Source organism: Doryrhamphus excisus, linkage group LG2 (assembly GCF_037039965.1).
Source record: "Doryrhamphus excisus strain RoL-2023G ecotype Guam linkage group LG2, RoL_Dexc_Guam_v1.1, whole genome shotgun sequence".
Lineage (NCBI taxonomy): Eukaryota > Metazoa > Chordata > Actinopteri > Syngnathiformes > Syngnathidae > Doryrhamphus > Doryrhamphus excisus.
In genome coordinates, this window is record NC_136358.1 from 27,815,039 (window position 1) to 27,839,057 (window position 24,019).

At 40.8% G+C, this 24,019-nt stretch overlaps 1 protein-coding gene across 3 annotated transcripts in view; it reads right to left on the reverse strand.

Moving 5' to 3' along the window:
- The window catches only part of bahcc1b (BAH domain and coiled-coil containing 1b), a 62,816-nt gene extending 42,294 nt beyond the window's left edge, over positions 1-20,522 (reverse strand). The window contains exons 1-2 of one of the 3 annotated variants that reach the window (XM_058062558.2): positions 20,409-20,522; positions 6,422-6,755 (exon numbers count right to left, since the gene is read on the reverse strand). In XM_058062558.2, the coding sequence (XP_057918541.2) occupies positions 6,422-6,593 (172 nt within the window). In that variant the 5' untranslated portion in view covers positions 6,594-6,755; positions 20,409-20,522. Of the gene's footprint in view, positions 1-6,421; positions 6,756-8,988; positions 9,238-10,942; positions 11,053-20,408 lie in introns of those variants that run through there. The other 2 variants (XM_058062557.2, XM_058062556.2) reach the window with 2 other exon arrangements.
- Between the last annotated feature and the right edge of the window lie 3,497 nt (positions 20,523-24,019).

Sequence of the window (24,019 nt, forward strand, 5' to 3'; positions counted from 1 at the left end):
TTCATGTGTGTCACTGTGTAACGATCCATGCTGTTCCACACAGCTGCTTCTCTCTATGTCTAACTCTTCCTCCCTAACACACACACACACACACGTGTGCACTCGCACACAGCTACGTATTACCTTTTTAATGTCTACCTGTCTGTCACACCAATCTGTTCCGTCTTTTTGGCAGCACAACTATGAAGAAACCTCCAGTATTGGTTTGGGGAGGCTTTGTAATCCTCACCTCCAGATGAACCCCCGCCCCCCTTCCGCCCCCACTCCACACACACACACACACACACACACACACCCCCAACAAGAAAACAAACTGGACGTAGACCCGCTTGAATGGAAGCCATTACAATATGAATGGGGCAAACAGCTGAAATGAATGGAGGAGAAAGGCGGAACACAAGAAACGCATCAAACAAGTCGACTCCGGTGTCCGCAAAGTCCGGCCCTAAACGTGACCCCCCCCCCCCCCCCCCCCCGAGTATAAAGCAGGCTTGTCTCAGGTGTCGTTTCACTTGGTGCCCCCCCCCCAAAAAAAAAAAAAACACATGTGGGAAGGAGCCTGTGACATCATGTCTATCCTAACCCCCCCCCACTGCAAAGTGATGTCACCTCTCGGTCACATGGAGTAAGAAAGGGGTTTGCCTTGACCCCCGTGACAAAGCCAAGGGGCCGTAAAACAGCAAATGTCTGCAAACACACACACTCATACACACACACACACACACACACACACATATTCAGCCACTGTGGTGCTTTCATATCAGAGGGAGCAGCCACATAAAAATCACATAAAACACCTTGTATTGTATTTTTAAATAGACAGCTCTCCCTCCTTACCCAACATAGTAAGACGCTTTTCATACAATTGTATTTTTCCTACATTACATCATTATTATTTCTCTGATTTCTCTACTAACAGCGCGCTTGGAAAATAATCAATTGTGGTTTTAATAAATGCTGAGGGGAAAAAGTTATAATCATGTTACATTGTAAAATAAATTGCATTTATTGGTATTATATTATTAGAATATTCTAAACAGCATAGCATGTTTATATTATATTTTAATAACATAATAAAGTATATCTGGTCACACAGAACCAGGAAATGACATTTATTATTTATTTCCTCCTACATTCAACCATAAGCGGATTATTATAAGGTCAGAGGTCACCGATGATTGTCAATTTTCACTCACTTCACCGTACTCATCTAAGCATGCCTTCATGGCCCCCGCTTTGCCTCACTGGGGCCCAGAAAAGAGCAGCATGCATAATTGTTAAATAAGCTATACTACTTATTTAAGATATTGAAATATGTGCTTGTTTTTGCTACGTTACATGCCAGCGTTCGATGCTGCAATCCAACGGCGACAGGAAGAAAGCAATGAGGCAATGTGGAGAGTTGAACATGAGACAGAAATGGGAGTGCTGAGAGAAGCTGCTTTGCGTATGCGACGACTGCGTGTGTGTCTTGGAGTTAGATGGAGATGAGCGACATGTAAGAGGTGCTATAGGGGGATGAATTGAGAAGAAAAGAGTAACGGGGAGAATGGAGGTGCAGGGTTGTGAGGAGGAGAAGGAGGAAGAGGAGGGAGGGCTGGAGGACCACTCGAAACAGAGAAGGGGAAGCGAAAGAGGGAAGCAGAAGGAGAGGAGGAGGAAGGGTGAGCATGTGGTGGAAGAGGAACGGGGCTGCGGTGAGTGGAAGGGAGGTCTGGCCGGCAAGGGAGGAGGAAAAGAGGGGCGTAGGAGGTGGGGGTAAAAAAAAAAAAATGGACAGAGAGAGTCTGGCACTTTCCATTCACATGCCAGATCATCAGATGGCGACGTGCGCTCACAGCCCCGAGACGTTGAAACCGAATGGGCCCTTCAAAATCAGCACCGCCGACAATAAGCAGCTGTTCACATGTTGGATGCGAGTTGGAGATGAGACAAAAGACTTTCTGTCCTCGGAGCAAACACGCCTGGGAACAAATGCGCTCTTCCCTCACGACTTCAAAAAGGGTCTCACTTAATTGTCTTTTAGTAGAGTTGCACGCATGTGACCCCTTCACAGGCCCGATAGTCATGTTGCTGTCGTTATTACCGTGATGATCTTCATTTGATGCAGATGAGTGGCGCATTAGGGATGTGCCATAAAAAAAATTTAAAATAAAATTTAAAAAAAGGGATGTGCCATAATATTTTATAAATATTTTTTGATTTTATGCACACGAAAAAACGGGCTCTTTGCCAATACACCACTTAGTAGTAGTAAGTTAGTTAATTATAGTTAAACTATATTTCTAGTATTTGAGATGTTCCCATAATTATTTTAGAAGGTTAATGTAATTGTAATTATATTTTTGTATTGTAAATGATTTTGATTGTAATGATTTTATTGCGTGCCAAGTAATGGTGGTATAAATGACACGGCAATAATAACCAGTTTCTTGCTTAGAATTTACATTATAATTCCCTTTTTCACTCATTTATTCCCAATTTCTTAACACACACACCATTTTCAGGGCCGTGTGTTTACAATTTAAATAAACTTTAATTGATAGCGACATTAGAAATACTCTTCACTGTCTTGTTCTGCTTGAAAGCAACTTCCTGTGGTCTCCTTGGTGTTTTTCATGGACAAGTCCAGACATATAAATCGAAAAATGAATACAAAGACTGAAAGTAATGCATCAAAACATGACGCACTCGCTCACTTGACAGTACATCCACGCATGTAATAAAGTTAAAACTCAATTAACGCGAACACTGTTAGTGGGTAGAACCAGAACCAGGGCAACGGAGCCAACTTGCCCCGGCTAGCAAGGCTGGTTAGGGAACAGTGAAAGGAGCCAACGACAATACAATGGCAGTGTTTGTTTGTGGTGTATCTTGTTAAGTCAAATAAATAATATAATTGTTGTTTAGAAATTAGATTGCGTATTAGTGTGAATCGTGTCGGGGGAAGCCAGTTACTGTGTAACTAAATACATTTCCTACCAACACGTCTCAATTATTCCATTGGAAAACCCCAACGATCCCACCGCTAAACCAGATGAAAAGGTCGCCACCCTGCACTGCAGAAAAAACGTCACTCTAAAAATGTATTAATTATGTAAATGACATGAAATGTAATACTTTTTGTGGTGTGTGACAAAATAAATATGTACAGTATGTTTGAACAGAAGTCAGTAGACAGTTTGCGGCGTCCAATGGCACCTCAGCTGGCTGCGTCCTCCACCAGCTGTCTCCTCCCCGCAGGGGGTCGTCTTGCACTCCGCACCCAGGACGTGCCCCCCTGTACCCGGAGTCTTAGGTTGAGAAGAGCCCGGTCTGTCTGAGATGGACACATCCATTGCTGACTCATATCACATACACCTCTCCCTCGCTTTCACTTCCTGTCGCTGTCTCATGAGATTCCAGCCTGAGGAGACAAGTATGGCGGCCAGCGGGTGCCGTCAGGCGATTGTAATCCGACTGGATTACCAACCAGGTGGAAACACTCAGCCTTTTCTTTCCATGCCTCCTTCATTAGTATTCTCATTCATCTTTTCCACTTTCTTTAAACACTCACATAAACAACAGATGACTTTTGCTGACTCACAGTCCTACCTGTCAACATTACATTTGAAAATAAGGGACATTTTCTGGGAAATAAGGATTTTTTTTCCCAAACACCCAACAAGAATAAATATCTGGTCAACTCAAGCGTGGATACAGTCAGCGTATATTTTTTAAATTAGTTAAAACATGGCAAATTTACAGGAAACTATTTAAATGTGAGGGCGACAGGAAAGAACCGTAAAAAAAAACAGGAGGGTTGACAGTTTCTAAACAATACACACGTGGACCGTCCTCCGCTCCCGGGTCATGTGAGACATGTGTCAACGGGAGAGCGGAAGGGCGTGTCTCATGTGTGCTGTCCTGACGATCAAAGCTAAAGAAAAAACGGACACAATCTTACATGCATTTGTGGTAGAGGAACAGTCTGTCTCAAACATGACTGAGCATGAGGGAAGCAAAGGTGTGTGTGTGGGTGTGTGTGTGTGTGTGTGTGTGGAGAAGGGAATGGGAAGAAAAAATGAAAGAGAGAAGAAAAAAAGAGGTGATGGAGAGGTTATCTTCTCCAACAGAAACATTGCGATTATGGTTTATTACTTTTTCAAAGCGCACATTCGGAAATGTGTTTGTGTGTGCAGCTGCACGTGTGTGCACACACACACACGGACCTTTCTTTGTGCGTGTGTATGTCAGTCTTAGTAGGTCACACGCATCTCTTTTTCTCTCTGTGCACACACACACACACACACACACACACACACACACACATACACCGTCATGTAAACAAAACTGCTGTCTGGGAAGTAACACACCTGTTCAATGACAAGCTGTGCCACGCCCTCCATAATACTGCACACCTGTGCTACTGCAGGCTAAGCCTTCATCTCGCACACCCTCACACACACACACACACACACACACACACAACCACAGCCCAGGGCTAACCACACGGAAAAGGGGAAGAAAGAAACTGGATGAGCAGCAAAGAAATGAGAGGGCAGCGAGGCAGACAAAGACAAAGGTTGTTGTCCCGCTGCTCCTATCGGCGATCTCGACGCCTGTGTAATATCATTAGGAGGTTTTTATCAAATGGGGGGGGGGTGAGTCTTGCGGCGTTTGGTATGCAGCCGTCAGTCCGTCACCTTGTCAAGCGTGTCAATATCCGAGCAGACACCATGCTGATCTAAATAAGAGGCTTCAGAAAAATTGATGGATTGCAAGCTTTTTCCATTTGTTGATATACTCTAGACTATGTTTTGAGAAGGTAAGAACTGTATCACACACACACACACACACACACACACACACACAGTCTCAGTGTGGCCAAATCACTACCCCTTCGCTGAGGCCGGGAGTCAGGCATACAGCTCACTAAATCTCTAAGGAGGGGTAAGCACAAAAAGGTAACCCCCCGACCCCATTCTCACCTCCAAGCAAATACTCACATATAGCAACCCCCCCCCATCATCCCCAAAACAGCAATCCTCCATGCCCATCATGTCAGTCAAAACCCCATCAGAGACATGCATGGAGAGTCTGGATATCTGCAAGCTCAATACAGTGTCATGCACCTTGAGACCCGCTGAGAGGCCCCCCTTGAATATATTTCAATAGCATTATCACCCCCCGCATTACTATGCTTTCTCCCCCCTCAGACATTACAGAATCAGGTTTAAATTGGACCTTAATGCATGTGAGCGAGCAGCGCTATCAGTCTTTGTGCAGAATAATCTGGTTAAGGCGTTAGGCAGGTTAGGAGTGTGTTAGTTCAAACTGGCTTATTTTACATGCATAAACTCTTTGTTTGGAGAATATTTGGGGGGAGAATAATTAGGAAATGCATAAAAAGTGACCTTTTTTCCCTTTGGTATATTTTCTTGAAATGATACAATGAATTTTTATACAAAATGTATTTATTGCTTAGTCATGTGTTGTATAAAATCTATATTTAATTTACCATGCGCATTAGAATGAACTAAACATGTTGTGTTTTTTTACTAAAATTTGTCACATTGCTTTTATATTCCAACATATATAATATTATATTGTGAAAGTCAGTCAAATTCTGAAAAGTAAAAAAAATTAATAATTTTGAAAGATAAATGTAAATGTCCACATGCTTTTTTTTCCTGCAGTGCACAACTAATGAATATGCAAATAAGAGCAGATAAGTGGGTTCTCTATGCACACCAGATCTATAGGACCGAAGCATTGTGGTCCATTTAAAGAAACCGCTGCATTTGCAAATGTTATTTAATGAGCTCTCCCATCTGATACGTTCACGTACAGCCAGTTAATCTCGGTATTAACCGCTTATACGATTTTAAGTCTTTCTTTTTTGTCTCTATAGTCCTACCTCTCCACATATGCACCGGAGGTACCCCCACCCCCCCCCCCCCTCCCCCATTGAGACAGGATACCAAAGCTACTTGTTAAATCTAATGCATGCACTGTCAACCCATTCGCACCCCGTCACGTCGCCACTCAATATAGAAACCGGATTTTCTGGTATTACTGGCACCTCTATTAGGCAGAGCACCACCACCACCACCACCACACCTTGGGACCATGCGTATGCACCAGAACCGAACCACCACCACCCCTCCCAGAACCTCAAGGAGGAAAGTCGTGCACTGGGACGCGCACGGTTAATAGCTTTAATTTATTGTTTAATGGGAGGTGTAAGCAGTGGAATTACCCAATCCTAATTAATTACGCAGAATGACAATGATTAGTACTTTACTAATTGATGAAACATAAATGCATGACCAGCTTAGACCAGTACAATTGGGATATGAAAAAGTGCACGTAGGCTACGTGCTGTAGAAGATCTGTTTTTTTTTTCTAACAAAGAACCAGAAATGCACGCAAGACTAACCTGAGTGCGGAGTCATGGAGAGATGGGACGAGAAGTACTTCCCCGGCTGAAAGTGAGCCGGGTGCTGCACGGAGCCGTGGCCGCCTGACGCCATCCGAGAAGCGGCGCCGTGAACCAGCGCGCTCCGCTCCGTCAGTAGGTGGTGCGGAGGAGCGAAATCACGGCTTTCCATCCGGCCGAGAAGCGATTAAATCCCAAATCCAAAGTAAAATCCGGAGGCACCGAAGGTCTCAGACGCCCAGATGCAAAATAATCCCCTTTATGAACTTCGGGATCCCCTCGCATTGAGAGGAGTTTTGGCTTGGCGGGGTGGAAAGTGAGTCCCCGTCATCTCCTACAAAAGAGAAAGAGAGGAGACACGTCAAAGCTCTGACAGGAATGAGCCAAGCTGGGATGGGAGCCATGCAGAGACTGACATGCACACGGTAAACAAAAACAACTGTGTAAAAAAAAACACACACATTTATACGTCAGTTATGTAGTAGATTCAATATTACTGTATAAAAGGTGATTTACTCAAAACTACATGCATGGTCTAGCCCCCACCCCCACTCATCCAACACACACACTATTCTTTCTAATGGAGGTTAAAAAAAGAACATGTAAATAATGACTGTTCAGACTTTACAATCTAAATGACAAAAACCACATTCACAAATAGAACACTTTGCTCCTAAATGATGACCATTGTTCTGCAAATTGCACATTGTTTACATTTGTTGTCATTCACTTGTCATAAAATCCCATTTGTGTATGTATCTATAAGTGTTCAAATGCATGAACGTTGACCCAAAAAAGCACCCTTGTGTGACAATTTTTTTTTTAATCTGTGAAACTTGCACCCCCCTTCTTCTTCTTTTCAGGGACATGGCTGGTTGCTTGTTTCTCATTAATGAAACAGACATTTCTATCAACTTGTATATGTTGTGTGTATGCAAGTAGTGTAATCACAAATCAAATCACCTTTTATGCCTCCGTGTGAGAGAGCGTGGCAATAAACAGTGAAATAGTAGGAAATCATCGACTTTATATGTATGCCTTCTAGCCCGGGTCATTTACTTAAATAGGGCTCCCTGTGATGCTCGGATGGGGGGGAAAAAAGAGAAACACACCGCAGTAAGAGTCATCTTATTGGGCCTTTCGATGTGCATCTATAGAGCTGCCCTGAAGCTGCTGATGGAAACCCACCAGAAAGGAACAAAGACAAAATAGGCTTCACTGGAGCATAGATTTGTATGAATACGAATGTAGAAGGCATGCATTTTGTATGCAAACACATGTAGAACACTAAAGTGGAAGTTGCACTTCTTCACCTAATGTAAAAAGCCTTCATTTTGTATGCAAGCACATGTAGAACATTAAAGTGGACGTTGCAATACTTGTGTTCAAGTCAATATTCTGTATATATTGCAGAAAATATACAGAAATGTGTATTCTTATACAGAACATGCTTAAAATAATATACAGACAAATATTCAATTTACTGTATAGTATAGTATAAATATGAGAAAATGGACTCTCCTTGTTAGTTCATGCGTGGGGCCAAACAATGGTATTTCTCCACGGGACAGCGATCATAAACAACTCATGTTCTGACATGGCTCTATACATTTTTTTTTTATTTATTTATTTTTTCTTATTTCTCCTGAGCCGTAAATATACAAGTGTTCGTGTTTCTATTTCACGTAAACAGAAAGCTACCTCGTCTGCATTTAATAACATGAATCTAAAGTATGGTGTTATTTCACGCCACGCAAACACAACAGGAAAATGACCATTTGGAAGCAATGTGGTGCCTGTGCGTGTGTGTATGTGTGTGTGTGTGTGTGTGTGTGGAAGATCCACCAGACTAGTATACACACGCAGTTCCACGAAGGGTCAAGCTATACTGTAAAGTCAGGCAAATAAAACAACACAAGTTGAACAAACAAGAAGATGACAAAATCTGATCTTACTCATATGACGTAATTCATATGAAAAATATCCATCTAAACTTCTAAGAACCTTTGCATAAAACCACTAAAATGCTTTCAACTGTACAATAACCCAGGATAAAATACAATACAACACCTTCAACAACAAAGTCAAGTCACAACATATAACCTGGTTACTAAATCCACAACATGCAGGCACCGACCAAACAGAAAGAGACAAGCCCAGCCGAGACGAAGGAAGTCCGGCGTCAGCAGAGCCTTCATGCCGAGCCGAGAGGCTGCCGTGGGGGTATAATTTATCTTAGGGAAGGGAGAGGGACTGCATGTGGAACATCGTAGCATACACCCTCACACAACAACCAGGTAAAAAATATAAACTAAATAAATGAATTGAATGAATAAGAAATGTGGAAAAATTGACATTTACAGCAAGAGAGCCCTAAAATTTAAATCAGAATTATTTGGTACAAGTTTTTCTATATTGTACATATACAACAAACCATTTAAAAAAAAATGAAATGCAGTTATAATTTTCTCCTGTTAGGTTCTATCGTCCAAGCAAGACCACATGCAGTCTAATCCACTGATGATAAAAACCCAGCACAAATACATAAATATATATTTTCTACTTACTGGTAAGTTATATTCCTTGCAAGGTGAGAAGTATATATATTGAATAATAAAAAAAACATGCAAAATGAAAATCCTCGAGTCGTAGAAGATGAAACATGTGGTATTGATTACATCCTGCTGCTGCTGCATGCACACTGTGCAGTGCACTCACTGGAGGTATGGCAGAGACGCGCCGTGGAAGTTCAGGCTTGTAGTGAATCGAGGCTGGTTCGTGCAGCCGGGGACTCAGACACGCCGGGAGGAGGAGGAGGAGGAGGAGGAGGAGGGGGAGGAGGAAGAGGGAGGTGGGGTGGGTGAGCGCGCGCGCCTCCTGGTTTGAGGACGACAATGTGAAAGCGTGCCCGTGAGGCGCCCCCTCGCACCCAACCCACCACCCCGTCCCTCCTCCATCCGCCTTTACCCCACCCTATGCTTCTACACACACACACGCGCGTACCACCCCCTTCGCTCCCGGTCCACCACAAACACTCGTCCTCATTGGCTGTCCATCCTAGCCAATGAGGACGTCCCCCTAACAGAGGAGGGAAATGGCTCAGCTTTTGATTTTTTGAAGCCCTCTGTGCTCATGTGCAAGGACACAAATGTATACTGTGCACGCAAAGCCTGCTTGTACTACACTGTAGACAGCTTGTAATACTACATGACATGCTGCAGCATCATGTGGTCACTTCATTGTTGATCCCTTTGTAGGTCAGATGTATTGATTTAGTAGAAAATGCACTATAATGCAGTAAATATCACTACTTTAAGAAAACTCATATTTGGCAAATCCCTCAAAATGTAATGTAATGAAAGTGCAGTATAAATATATTTATACTTACTTTATACCCACTTTTATTTGTACATTTGCATGGTCCGAAAACGTGGTAAAATCTTATTCTTATCATTATAAAATATAATACACTTCAATGCTACATATCTATGCTCACATACTACTACATAAATACATACTGGCCACTTATACACATGGTGCTAAGATGAATAATCATGTTTAAACACGATTCACACTGCACGGGTTATGTTGTGTAAGAGAATATATGAGAAATACATACACCTACACACTCACACTTTCTTGAAAATATGTATAATAAATAATTTGTGCTCACATGCTATGAATGAATAACCACTAAACTAAATAAGCCATTGCTTACACATGATAAACTAAGATTAAAACTGTAAACAGCACACATGATGATAGGAAAGGCAAGCACACAACAATTCACTAACAAATACAAAAATGTGAATCCCAATAAGCATCAATATGTTCCAGATTTGTTCGAATTAATCATGGGTTGCCCTTTTGAATGACGTTAAATTAGGGGAAAAAAATAACTTTGAGATCTCAAGCGCTGTACTATTATCAACACACACATGGGGTTCGGTTTTGATAACAGTTTAACAATATTTTTTTGGATTTGCAATGGCATACCGCATCACTTTTTTAATATTCTTTGGACAAAGAAGATAATCAAGACATTAAAAAGACCTATCAATTTCATGCAGTGTAATTGCATATATCATTGTTATTAAATTTTGTGTCAGCACAAGAAAAATATGATGATCTATGCAATGGCAATGGCGATAGTTCTTCTATAACAGTAGTGTTCAGGCTTTCAGGGAAGGGGCAGCAGCTTGACAAAAATGATGAAAACTTGCCATGTTAACTTAAGTTACGATTAAAATGCAAAAGATTTAGTTTCTACATCAAAAGAGTTAGTCATGAGTTAGCAGAAAATGAACAAAATAAGCCTCAGAACGTTTTCAGAGAGTCCAATGGTGTTACATTAAGGGTGTTTTGAACAACTTTGGATACAAGAGGGGAATAGAGTTTACCTTAACAAATGTAGAAGTTCAATTTAGCTATTTTTATGTTGTTGTTTTTTATGTAGCTGAACAAAACACACGTAGCTTTCCCGTGCTCTTGTAATTTAGCCCATTAAGAGTGAAAGGATACCTGCTTGCGTGTTTCCAGGTCGAAATATATCAGCTGCTAAAGGCTAATATCCCCGTACGGCTTTGTTTACACTGGCAGGGAAAGGGTTAATGAGACGCCATCCCTACGTGGTTCCTGATTGGCTGGCACGATGCCAAAGCGCTGTCCATCATCGAGTGTAAACAAGGCTCTGATTGGCTGCTCGCCAGTCCGCACTGGGCAGCCTGAAAAAAGCAATTACTGCCCCTGCGGTTTCAAGGCGACCCCGAGCCGAACGATGAAAGGAGATAAGGAGGGGCCGGTTTCAAGGCGACCCACGCTGTGAATTCCGTTGGCCCCAGAGCAAAAGGAGAGTCAAGAGTGACTAAATCAAAGGGAATACGGTAAAAGGCGGGGGAAATTACACGGAGTATGACATGTAGCGGCTGTAACAACAATAACAACAAGTTTGTGTTTGGAAAATGAAGAGGAGTGCAAGGCAACCGGGGATGAAGCTGCTGCAAAGAGGGAGTCCCAGTTTTCCCCCCCCAAACACGAAGGGTGAAACGTTTGTAATGGACAAGGACGGCGGTTTAAAGTGAGTCCTGCAGGCCTGCTCAAGGCACTTGACAGATTTTGTCACCTAAATGCGCAATAGCGATGCATATCTCTTGTTTTGTTAAGATACTCCCTAAATGTTCACGCTTATCTTCAATTGAGAAGTGTGCAGCACCTTAATAATCGGCCAACAATTTCATTTTACAGTATTAATAATTTCACATAGCTTGTTTTAAAATATCCAAATGACACTAAAGAAAACCACCAGGTTAGTTAATTAATTACAAATAGCCAGAATAACGCCGTATAGCGAGATTTATTATACGTGTGTAATTATAAAATCGTTGCCCTATTTTCCCATTTAAACAGCATGCATTCTTCATAACATTTCCTTATTCCACACACATACATTTACATGTATATTTATACTAAATACAATATATAATGTATGCATCAAGCTACATTATATATTGCTATTGTAATCAAACTGCAGGGAAACGTGCAACAGCTGTTACAGTATTATATATAATATATTTTTGACTTTTTTCCCCTCCATATAAGCACCATTCCACAAAACACAAAACACACACATGTATATTTATACTACATATATAATTTATGCATCAAACTGTTGCGCAATTGTCATCAAAGTGCAAGGTTAAACGTGTCAATAGTTGCCTTTATTTGTACCCAGTACACAATTAACATTTTTTAACGTGTTTGCATTTAAACAGCAGCATGCATTCCACCTTACAACCCCCCCCCACACACACATACGTATTTATGTGTATATTTTTATATTATATATACAATTGATGCAAGAAACTGTAAAGCTATTGTCACGACAATCAATGCTTTACCACAAGCTACCTATACAGTATTTTAATTTGTGTACAGCATAATTACAGTGGGAATTTTTAAACATAATTAGATTCAATGGTATAAAACATTTTTTATATGAAATACATGATAAAAGTGCTGAAAAACATTGATGCAATTATTGTATCCCTGCATGCAGGTTTATGCCATGCATATTTTTGTTTCTTGATTGGTGTCACGCAGCGTACATAGGCCCACCAAAATATTTAAAATGCATCCCAGATAAGATCTTGCAGGTCTCAAGAGGTTACAATAATTATGCATATGTGTATACGTACGCAGCATATGCAGTACTTGCTATATTTTGCCAGGTTTTTATCAGTTCACTTCATCAGAAGCAATTAGGAATCCATTTTCAAGCACTTGATAGAAAATATGCATTTCTAGTGTATGGCTTTTCATACTTTTTTGCAGGTTCTTTTCACTTAAAACGTGGGGGTTGCGTGTGCATGTATGTGTGTCCCTGACCAGTGTGCCGACGGTGGGGGAAGATGGGTAGCTGGGGAGTAGGGGGTGTGTGGGGGGGGGCGCACGGATAATTAATGCGGATTGACTGATTGCTCTTGAAACAGAGCGGTCCTGCGCTGGGATTGTCCTCAAGCAGTGAAGCGTCCCTGATTGACACTTTCCACCTTCCCCTCCTTCGCCTTCCATTCTATGAGGGCCACACTCTTCTGCTCCTCACACTAGCCCGGTACGAGGCTCCTTTTCTCCGAGCCGGGGAGCCCCACTTCCCCTGGCTATGCCTGGCCACAAGCGGTGCAACTCGGTCGACTGAGACAGGGGGTGTCTGGGGGGACTGCTTGACTACATATAAAACATACGCATTGTATTTGTTTATTGTTTCCTTACTTCTAAAAGTATGACCAAAGATAACCAAAATAGCTAAGACTACTTTGAGTGGTCGCAAGTTAGCAATATTAATACCTCGGTCAAAGTTCCCCGTGTCCATGATGTGGTGTGTCAGTGTACACAGCAACAATTAGTTTATCTTTGCAATTATTTTCTATCACACCACCCCTCCCCCCTCCGATTTGAAATACTACTAAGAATCTATTTAGTTTGTACTTATCTGAGAAATGCAACAAAATGTAGAGCAGTGAAGCATACAAGTCAAAATTGCATGCGGAGTACCACAAATTCATACATGTTGGCAGGTCTGCACTAATACTGAAAGTATTAGTCCCACCCAACAGTTCACCGTACCCCCCCACAGTGGGTCCGCCACACGATTTGAGAAGCACTGTCCGATAAAGCAGGGTTGTCCAAACATTTTCTTTATACATACAGAACTGGTTTTAATTTTATAGTTTAGTCCTTGAGGCCCACTTTTGATATTTTTTACATTTAATGAATGCTATTAAGCTAGCTAAAACCAGCTCAATATGGCTACAGATCAGGGTAATAAGCTAAATTTACAAAGCAAATTTTGCATAAATATGTATCCTGGCAAAAACGTACAAATTTAAGGGTCTCATACACAACCGCCCACCGACCTGAGAGTGAGAATACTAGGAACAGGGCCAAAACTAATAACACATGTTCAGTGACAATCAAAGAACCCACAATATAAGATGCACAGATGGTCACCTACTTTTATTTCTACATTTGCATGGTCCAAAAAACTTGGTTTCCAATCTTGAATTTTATTTGTAAAATATGTGATAGGCCAATAAAAAACAAGCTGCGCACCTCACATGGCCCAAGGGCCACACTTTGGACACCCTTGATGCAATCGTTGGTGTTTCTAGATGTGTGGTGTACCTAATAGTTTGCCTTCACAGTGTGATGCCGTGCACACACACACACACACACACACACACACACACAGTTGAGCTTTTGTAGGTAAAAAGGTGAACATTAGCGGCAAATGACTAAATTGACTTAAAGTAGGTGCCATGCCAGCCACTTTAATATTAAATGACCATGCCACCACCTCCCCCCCCCCCCTTAAAGAAAGTCATAATTCACAGCCAATGGGAAACATGCTTGCTTTAAATGAGGTCCAAATGGAAAGTCTCCACGGGTGCCACTCAAAAGACAGCCGCCCAATTCTGATAGAATTGGGAGGGTGGGGGGGTGTAAGGCGCTATATTGGGGCCCCCTGAAAAGTGGTGTCACAAAACACACAACACGAGCATCTTTTTTTTTTTAATTTACTATGTTGGTGGCCAACACATACTTTAAATATAATACTCAGAAGACACACACACACACAATGTGACCTTTCCGAGGATGCTTCTGACTAAGACGCTTAACAAAAGAATGCCTCGCATAAGCAAGTCAATGGTTGTCTTTTGGAGGAAGAAGATGATGACGGAGAGATAGACGGTGGTACAACACGGGGAATAGTTCAGACGCCAAATTAGTACCTGCCACAACAGATATATATCCAACTGTAATCAACTCCAGGCCTGCTTGGAGTCTAGCAGCAGCATCTCCAGTATTTACGGGCCATCAAAACACGCAGGTAGAGGTTGTAATTAACGCTACAATTTATAGCCATGGCGTGTTGTTTTGGGCGTTCTTTTGTTTTTTTATATTCACGTAGAAGACTGAGGGATTTTCAAATGTTGACAAAACATTTGCAGTTTACAATTTATATTCTTTGTTTGACAAATAGACTCTGTGTCTATTTACCTCCACAACGTTGGCTAATATTAAATGTCGCCTGCATGCAAACAAGGAAGCGCACTCGCACGTGAAAACAGAACTCATATAACCGTAGTCATTGAAGATTACTGACATGTTTTGTTTAAATTCTAAAATGGCCGGGAATGTTTTGTTTGGGGTTAGCACAGTGGAGCCTATATGTGCATAGTAAGGCAGCATGGGGTCAGGAGGTCACGTGGCCTTGTGCAACACAGCACTCTACAGCCACCATGTTGATATTGTTACTTGAAGATATCTAGAAAAATTATATATTTGGATTTTTTCTCATATGATAGGGGTGTCCAAACGTTTTCCAGGCAAGGCCACATACAAAAAAATTGAAAATCTCAATTTCTTTTATAGGTGACGAAGCAAATCTGTGTAATATAGGCTATTAATAATTGTTTAAAAATACTAATTAAAAATCAAGCTGATCTGATAATGCTTATGTTGTTATGGTAACATTTTATAATTGAAAAAAATTCAGCTTTCTTTAAGTTTTGAGGTTTAGTTTGAAACCAACAGAGTGATGCTGACTAGTAGGGAAGGAGTGTTATGTGTGTGTGTGTGTGTGTGTGTGTGTGACGAAGATCCAGAAGGTAATGTGGAACCCCAGCTCCAGCCAAGTCTATGGTGCAAAACTAAAAAGGGAGAGCACATTTGACATGCTTGAATCGGCATGTATGCGCCACTCTTTTGACACCACATTGCCCTCAAGAGGCCCCGATTGACAAACCTTCCAACATTTACTCGATTTCCAAGACAAATTTGTCACGTAAGAGCCATAAAGCATCCATCCGTCCAATTGCATCGACTAAATTGGCAAACACTGAAAGGCAATCCAACACATCCGATTCAAAGTCATACTGGAAAGTGCACAATGAGGAGTTTTAAGTGCAAACAAAGTGCGTAATTACGCATGATAATTGGTTACAACACAGCTTTGTGTTATATTAAAAGTACTTATGTGGTTTAATTAATAAAATTTACTAAAAAAAACACCTACCTATATGTAAAAGACGACCTCTTTTTTGTCTGTTTAGATGTTGCACCATGAAAGATCAACCATCCAAAAAGTCAGCATATCATAACAACTGAAATAGTTGCACTTCATTACATCCTCTGTAGTGGGATTTTCCCCGAACAAAAAAGCACCGGATCTTGCGGACAGGATGCTCCGTGACGCCGCGTAAAAGTAAAGGTATGCTCAATAGTAGACATTAAAGCCGCAAATGAATGGAGAAACACTCGCCTCGCTTCTTTTCTTCTTCTGTGGAGCTTTCTTGATTTTTTTTTTTTTTTTGAAGCCATGGGAGGGGGCAAAAGCACATCATCTCGCGAGTTACACCCACTTCTACTCCTGCGAGTAGACGTATTTAAAGTGTCACACCTCGGTCTATTGTTTTGTTTGCAAATGTGATTAGAGTTGTTCCGGATCTATGCAATGGAGGTGGAGGAGGTGCTAAGGCCTAAACAATCATTCCACATGCTCAAGTTTCTTTCTCCTTCAGAAGAAGTTGCAAAAACATGCGTGGAGAAGGTGGATAAAATGCTCCAAACTGGCAACAAAAGTCAGCGGAGATCTTATTTATGTGCAATAGTTTCCCCGATAATAGAGTCAACGTCCGGCTGCGTGTCATATAGTGCACGGACAAAGAAAAAATGACCGATGCATTGCAGAGATTTTACAAGCATTTTGGACTCAGGCGCGCACACGCTGGTCCAATTGGAGGAGCGCTATAAACATTTAGCACTGGCGTTAAAAGTCCACGGCATTTTCCACGCACTTCCCTTTGATCAAGTCCTAGCGATCCCTGGAAGGTGGTGCGTAAAAAAAAAAAAAAGTGAAGCGAGATGAAGAGAGAGAGAAGTTCCATGACCGTAAAAAAAAGAAACGAACGCAAACAATTTCCCCTCCGTGTCCAGTTTTACGCACCAGATAAATGAAGGTATAAAAAACCGCTTTGAGGGCAATAATTGCAAGAAACGAGGTTCTTACACTTTCCCCGCATTTTGAAAACATTACATACCCCCCCCCCCATTGCCGCCCCCACCCACACTCACACCAGCCCCCACAGAGTGCCCCAGTGGGTCACCTCTCCGAGAGCACCACGTCAGGACGTTAACCCCTGCGTGACCACGTCCGGAACACAGGAGCATGCCTGCATGTGTGCGCCATGCCAGGACCGTTTTAGGTTCCCCTGCACGAAAAAATGGAAAACATTCATTCCATACACTACTGCTCATATTAGGATGACGTCATCGATACAAATATAAGGATATTATACTGTATATTTATATACACTATTGTTAATACTATAAGTCCTTGCACTTTGGGGTGTAAAAAGCCAAATAATTTGAATGTTTGTGTTTACTTCTTTTGTATTACTGATGTATGTAATGCAAGCGAATAAGGGAATAATTGTATTATTTTGTTGATATTTTTACATCGTCTTACACCGCCGCATTAAATACTGCTAAATGATTCACAAATACTGTTTCGATACTAATCGTTTTTTTTTTGTGCTGTGTTTTTGTTCTCTATTTGAGTTTTATCACAAAAGTTATGAAAGCTGTCTGATCATAAATGGGGTTTCATATAATATTCAAGGTCGTCTTATATTCAGGCAAATGAGAGAATCGTACTACCTTGCTCAATCTTGCATGTGGTAATAATGTCATGACCACTTAGTGTATTTACTCAACTGCTATCACACTAACATCTCGTGTGACTTAGTAAAAAACTGTATAAAACAGGGGTCTCAAACATGCGGCCCGCGGGCCAAATGTGGTCCGCAGGACACTAGTTTAAGGCCCCCGCCTTGATATGAAAGTTTAATGTTGGATGCTGTATGGTATCATGTACCCAGAAAAAAATTATTACGTTTGATTCATGTTCATGTTAAAGGTTAAATAACTGTTAATAGTTATCCTCCCTATCCGTGTGGAAGTGGTAAGTTTTTGGCGATTTAAGTTTAAAAGAAATAACTTGAAGGCTACCGTTTAGGTCGCTAGCTCTCTAGTTTGCGAGTTAGCATGTGTCTCAAGACCCTGCAATTGCGCAATATGTTGTAAATAAAAAGAGTATAAATGTGACTATAGTCGTGTTTTGTCATGTCTACAGGGCTCTAATAATGCTTTGGTCATTTTAATCTGAAAAGAATCATTTGTCTACCCACCAACTATATGCGGTTTCTTAAGTTTTTATTATTTGCCGTTTTATTATTATTATTATATTTATTTATTACTGATTGATTTTCTTTATTCTTGATTTGTTTATTTATTTTTCATCCTATTTTGTGCAGAAAAATAAAAAAGGAAGATATTTGAGAACAGTGGAATGTTTTATCAGAGCTTTTCTTGTAGAAAATCGGAACCAAAGCACTGAAAAAGTTTGTATATTTTTCTGTTTTTAATAAATGCGTTTGTTTTTTTTTTGAAAACCTGATGCGGCCCAGCCTTGCCCAGACCCTAGCTCCAGTGGCCCCCAAGTAAATCGAGTTTGAGACCCCTGGTATAAAAGTAAGCACCATTTTCTAGTAACACGTCTAAATAAATTGCCACACAAATGCAATATTATTAATTAAGGTTTACACCATCATTAACCCAAACTAAACTCACTTTCTTTGTACATTTCCTTTCTAGGGGTGGACTGAAAACAAGTTCTCAGTCCATCCGATGTGAAATAAATACTATAAATATACTAAATACAAGAAAATCTACCGGCAAGTGAAAAGAAGCCTATAAAGATTCTCTCACCACATGACTTCTCCAACCAAAAGATCCATGCTCTACAGGCCCGGACAGACAAATCAGCTTCAATAAACTAGTCAAGCTCAAGCAAAGTCCTTCTATTCCAAAGCAGCCCACATAGGATGTTGAAACCAGGAAAATATTCTGCACAGCGAAGCAACAACACACCATCCTGCATGCTGTTGCTTTGTGATGACTGATGGGTGAGGAGGTGTCAAGCTAAGCCCCGCCTACTCAGGAGCACTTTTATTTCACAATCAGTGATGCTTCCAAATTTTTTTTGGAGTTACACAGAACGTCAAACGGCCATCTTGAATGATTTCGAGTGAGAACCTGTCATGGCCGCTCAGTATAATATCGCGAAACCAACAATAACTTTAATAACATCAATACCCAATATAATGTACATGTCAAAAAACATGTCTTCAAACTTATCACACAAGTGCAGAAGCCACAATCCTTCCCTTTGAACGTCTTGTATGACATTTAAAAACAAGTCCATCATATCACCAAATTTATTTATTTTACTTATATTTATTTGTATTATACAGTGGTTAACTCTTACTAAAACAGCTGCATGACATTGAATCCGTTTCAGCAAGTCGACTTGACTTCTTGATGCAATGCATTTTGTCACATCATCCATTTCATTTATTTTAGTTTTATTTTGTTGTATTATAGAGCAGCAAAATTTTTTTTTTAGACTGAGATGACTTATGAGATGATTTATGGCGTTGACTCCACTTCAGTCATTCGTTCTCTCCAGTTACCTATGTGCTTTGTGTCTGTCATATCACCCAATTCATTTATTTTAGTTTTATTTAGTTGTATTATACAGTGGGGGTTTTTAAAGTTGACTTCGCTTCTACTTTCTGATAAATTACACATTTGTTTCGTCACCTAATGAATTTATTGTACTTTTATTTTGTCGTGTTATGGAGCTAACGCAGCTAACCTCTCTCTATGAAAATTAAAAGTGGTACCGTATTTATGACATGGAATCCACTTTACTAATTCTCACACTCCACTTTCCTAAGCTCCATGCGTCTGTCAAGTGACCAAATGTATTCTATTGTTGTATGGACTTATTTTTTCATATTATTTTTACTTTAGTTTAATTTAATTGTATTATACAGATGTTAACTTTTTTACACTTGTATGCAGTTGACTCCCTCTGACAATCTGTATGACAGTCAAATGTTAAACTTACTTAAAATATTGCCTGTGGACTCAATAAAGATTTTATGATGATTTTTTTTTCTATTCTGATTATTTACAACAATAAATATACAATGTTTTCAACCCCTAAGGTTGCACTTGTATGTTGTTGCTGCTTTTGTTAAAATTTGGGTAGGTTTTGTGAGCACTTCAAACCTACTCCAAGCACCAAGTCCCATGCCACTGTATTTTCAAGCACCTTAAATAACTAAAAAAAAAGTACTTTTTGGCAAGAAATCAAATACTAAGAACAGAAAGACAGACAAGGGAACCTTTAAGACATCTCTTTGATTGAAAAATTCTTCAGCTCTAGCTTCCCTTTTTCCTTCTTGTCATAATCCAAATGCCTCCAATCCTTGTTTTTTTCCCCGACCGAGCTGTAACAGGAGATTGCGCTCATGCTGACCCCCTGACTGAATAGTTAAATAGATGCCATCCGCATACTCACCCCATCCATCTATTTCAACTCTGATGAGGAACAATTGTTGTGCGTTCAGTCAAACTAGGAACGCCTGCAGCCCTGAAATGCGACCCTTCGCTCCTCATTAGAACAATCCCAGGCAAGGCCAGTTTACAACTGAAACCCCTCTCTCTCTCTCTCTCTCTCTCTCTCTCTTTCTCTCTGTGTGTTATTGGGTAAACATACGTCAGTGGGATAGACTTAGAAATGTCATGTTATTTTCATACATAAATACATATAGTATGTAAAATTCCATTCCTTTTCACTTGCGGGCTGGAAAAAGTCTTGAAATAGTCCAGTGTATTCACAGTGGGCCTTATCATTATGCTGCAACCACACGTACACAGGAAACATCTGTAATGTTCATCACTAAACAACTTAGCTGTTAAGGAGACAATACTGATCTTCAACAAAGAAGAACAAATGTAAAGAGATAAGCTCTGTTCAGTCAATCATGATGTTGGGATTGATTCCCCCAGATCTGATGCTGGTGAAGCCATCGGTGTCCAAGCAGAGGCACACACCTGTGATAGGTTAAGAATCAGACGTTGAACTGCCCTCTGGTTCCAATTTTAGTGTTCGGCTTCTTTTTTGGCAAATGGAAACACTCGAAGGTGGCACCAGACGTGAAGATGGTGCAGTTTTCTGCAGGTTTTTACATGGTCATGTGATTTTTAGAGGGCAGAGGTGTGTTTGTGCACGCATACAGACACACACACACACACACACACACACAGAAGGCCCTCCTTAAAGTTTATGGGGGTCCCCTGACCCCATAGGTGAGCTGAGACAGCAAAGCACCGCCGCTATAGTCACTCATCTTCCTATACATTTTCTAATGCATCACAAGAGACGATGACATCACTGGATACACACTGGTTCTTTCAGGTCGGATCGACCCCACTGTAGGTCTCTATGAGTTATGTGGCATATATAAGCATATGCGGCATTAAAACACATTGTGCTCAAGAGACGGACAGAGACATCACTTCTGCGTCGAGCCAATAACGCCATCGTCCATCCATTCCAATTTTTCTTTTTTACATTGCAGCTGCTAGTGGAGCAGCTGGAAGCGACACAAAGCTAGCTTTGTCAGCCTCCTTTCTCTCCTCCGAGTCGGCTGACGAGCCCGCTTGTTCTCTGCGTCACCCCTCCATTCCGCCCTCTCGCTGTTTTCCCGTCTTTTCAATAAAAAAAAAAACTTCTTTTCTTCCTTTAATACGGTATGTAACACTTTCTTGCTCGCCACATCTGCAGCAGCATCAAACGCATTGGCGTGGTCCAACAGGCCGGTCGTGTGATCTTGGTCACGGCCTCGCTGAAGAGAAATGGGGAAGTGGGTGTTGTGTGGTCAGAGGTTCACTCAAGGCCGCCGATATCATCAGTTCGACTCTACTCCTGTTTTCAGTTGGCTCTCATTTTGTTGCATAACTTTAGCCACTTATTCCATCTGCATGCTATTTAAGCACTCGGCACTTGTCTATTAAGTTTAAAGTGTTTTTTTTTTTTATAAGTCAATTTCATTTAGGCTTCTTCAAACCAGTAATAAACCGGGACAAGCGGTTAAGGTTTACAGTGCTAATGACACAAAAAAATCTAATCCAGTTAGAGTGCTGTGAAAAAGTCATTGCCCCCTTCTTCATTTCTTATTTTCGAGGTTTGTCACACTTAAATGTTTCAGATCGTCACGCAAATAAATAAATATTAGTTTATTAGTATTATGACAACTGTGAAACTTATTGTTATTGAGGGAGGGTGAAAATTCCAAACGTACATGGTCCTATGTGAGAAAGTGATTGTCCCATAAACATCATAACTTTTTGGTCCACCCTTTTTTTTTTCTTCTTAAGTCATTCCGAGGTGGACTTGCTGGTTTGTTTTGAATCACCGTGGTCCTGCTGCAGAACCCAAGTTGGTTTCAGCTTGAGGATTCGTTCAGGATTCTTTGGTGGCCAGCAGAATTCATGGTTCCATTTATCACAGCGAAACAGGCCCAGACCATTGCACTACCACCACCATATTTTACTGTTGGTATGATGAATATTTCCCCAAAGATCTAGGCAAATTGAGACAAGCCTGAATATTTTTTTTTTACTCTTTTTCTTATGATTGAGTCATAAACACTGACCTTAATTGATGCAAGTGAGGCCTGCAGTTCTTTAGATGCTGTTGTGGGGTCTTTTGTGACCTCTTGGAGGAGTCGGCACTATGATCTTGGGGTAATTTTGGATGGCTATTTATTGATAATGGCTCTCACTGTGGTTTGTTGGAGTCCCAAAGCTTTAGAAAAGGCTGTGGCCAATGCTCACAAAACAGTCCAGTGTGAAATGCTTATTAAAATTATCTTTTACGCCCAAAAAAAAAAAACACTTCCTGCAGGTCTTTGTTAACGTAAACATAGAAGCGAAGCTTGGGGGAGGGCAGAGAGCGTATCTTACCTACAGTGAACACTTACCGTGAAAATACAACATTCTAACTACATTTCTAGGTAAGAAAATTGGAAAAAAGCATAATAGGGCCCCTTTAATGTTACAATAACCGTGAGGCTATTAGTTTACAATTATAGTGGTGTAGAACTACCGCAATAGAGTCATCCCCTCCCACTTCGCCACTTCACGACTTCTCTCTATCACGAGTTTTCAGATCCTGTCTCAAGAATCAAGTTGCTTTTCTCTCAATGAATTTTCACATAACGTTGTCTTCTCTGCTGCTGACATCAGGCATATAAAGAAGGGGGAGTGCTGGGGTTTGTCGATTGAAATACTGCAAGTTTATAATACAGATGTATGCCTTGAAGCCACTCTCATTCCTTTTTTCGCCTCTTGATCAACCTGAGTGAGCGGGCCTACTAAAATAAAATTTTAGTGCAGCGGTAATGTAGTGGAGCAGCTTGGCGCCGCAGCTAATGGGGGGATCATATCTATATCGCTGTTCCTACACCCTGCTTCATGTTCAACCCTGAGCGCCTGTCATCATCTCCGCCCGGCATTTGGCACGGGATCCAACAAGAAGCTAAAGTTCAAATGTGCGCACATAAAATGAAAATAGAATTACAACAATGTGATATCCCTGTGCTATAAATGTGGTGAAATAAAGCTACTGGGATTTTTTGGGGCTATTTGTGGTTCTTCTAAGTGGGTTTCAAGAACATTACAGTCATTACAGAGGGAACCATAAAACAGATAAAGGCCTACCTCACAATGGTTGCAGAATGTGGAGTTCAGCTAAAACCACAAAAACCTGTCTGACATCATCTGTGCTTTTTTTTGCTACACTCATCTGTAAGCTTCCAGACAGTCCGTCCGGAAATAATGGTGGACTTTTTTTTTACCCTTTTTATTATTATTATTATTATTATTATTATTATTTGCAAGCGTGGATTGTTGTTTTAATGTAGTTGTAGTAGTTGATATTTGCTAAATACTGGTCTTGAACCAGTCATTATGTGTTATATATATCACTATATTGACGGTTACTATGGTAACCATTACGTACAAAAAAACACATGACAAAAAATTAAGTAAATAAGTGAACAAATGTTACTGATTGTAAAAGTACCAGATGGAGAGGGGTAGGATTTAATAAGCTTTGCTTCTTCC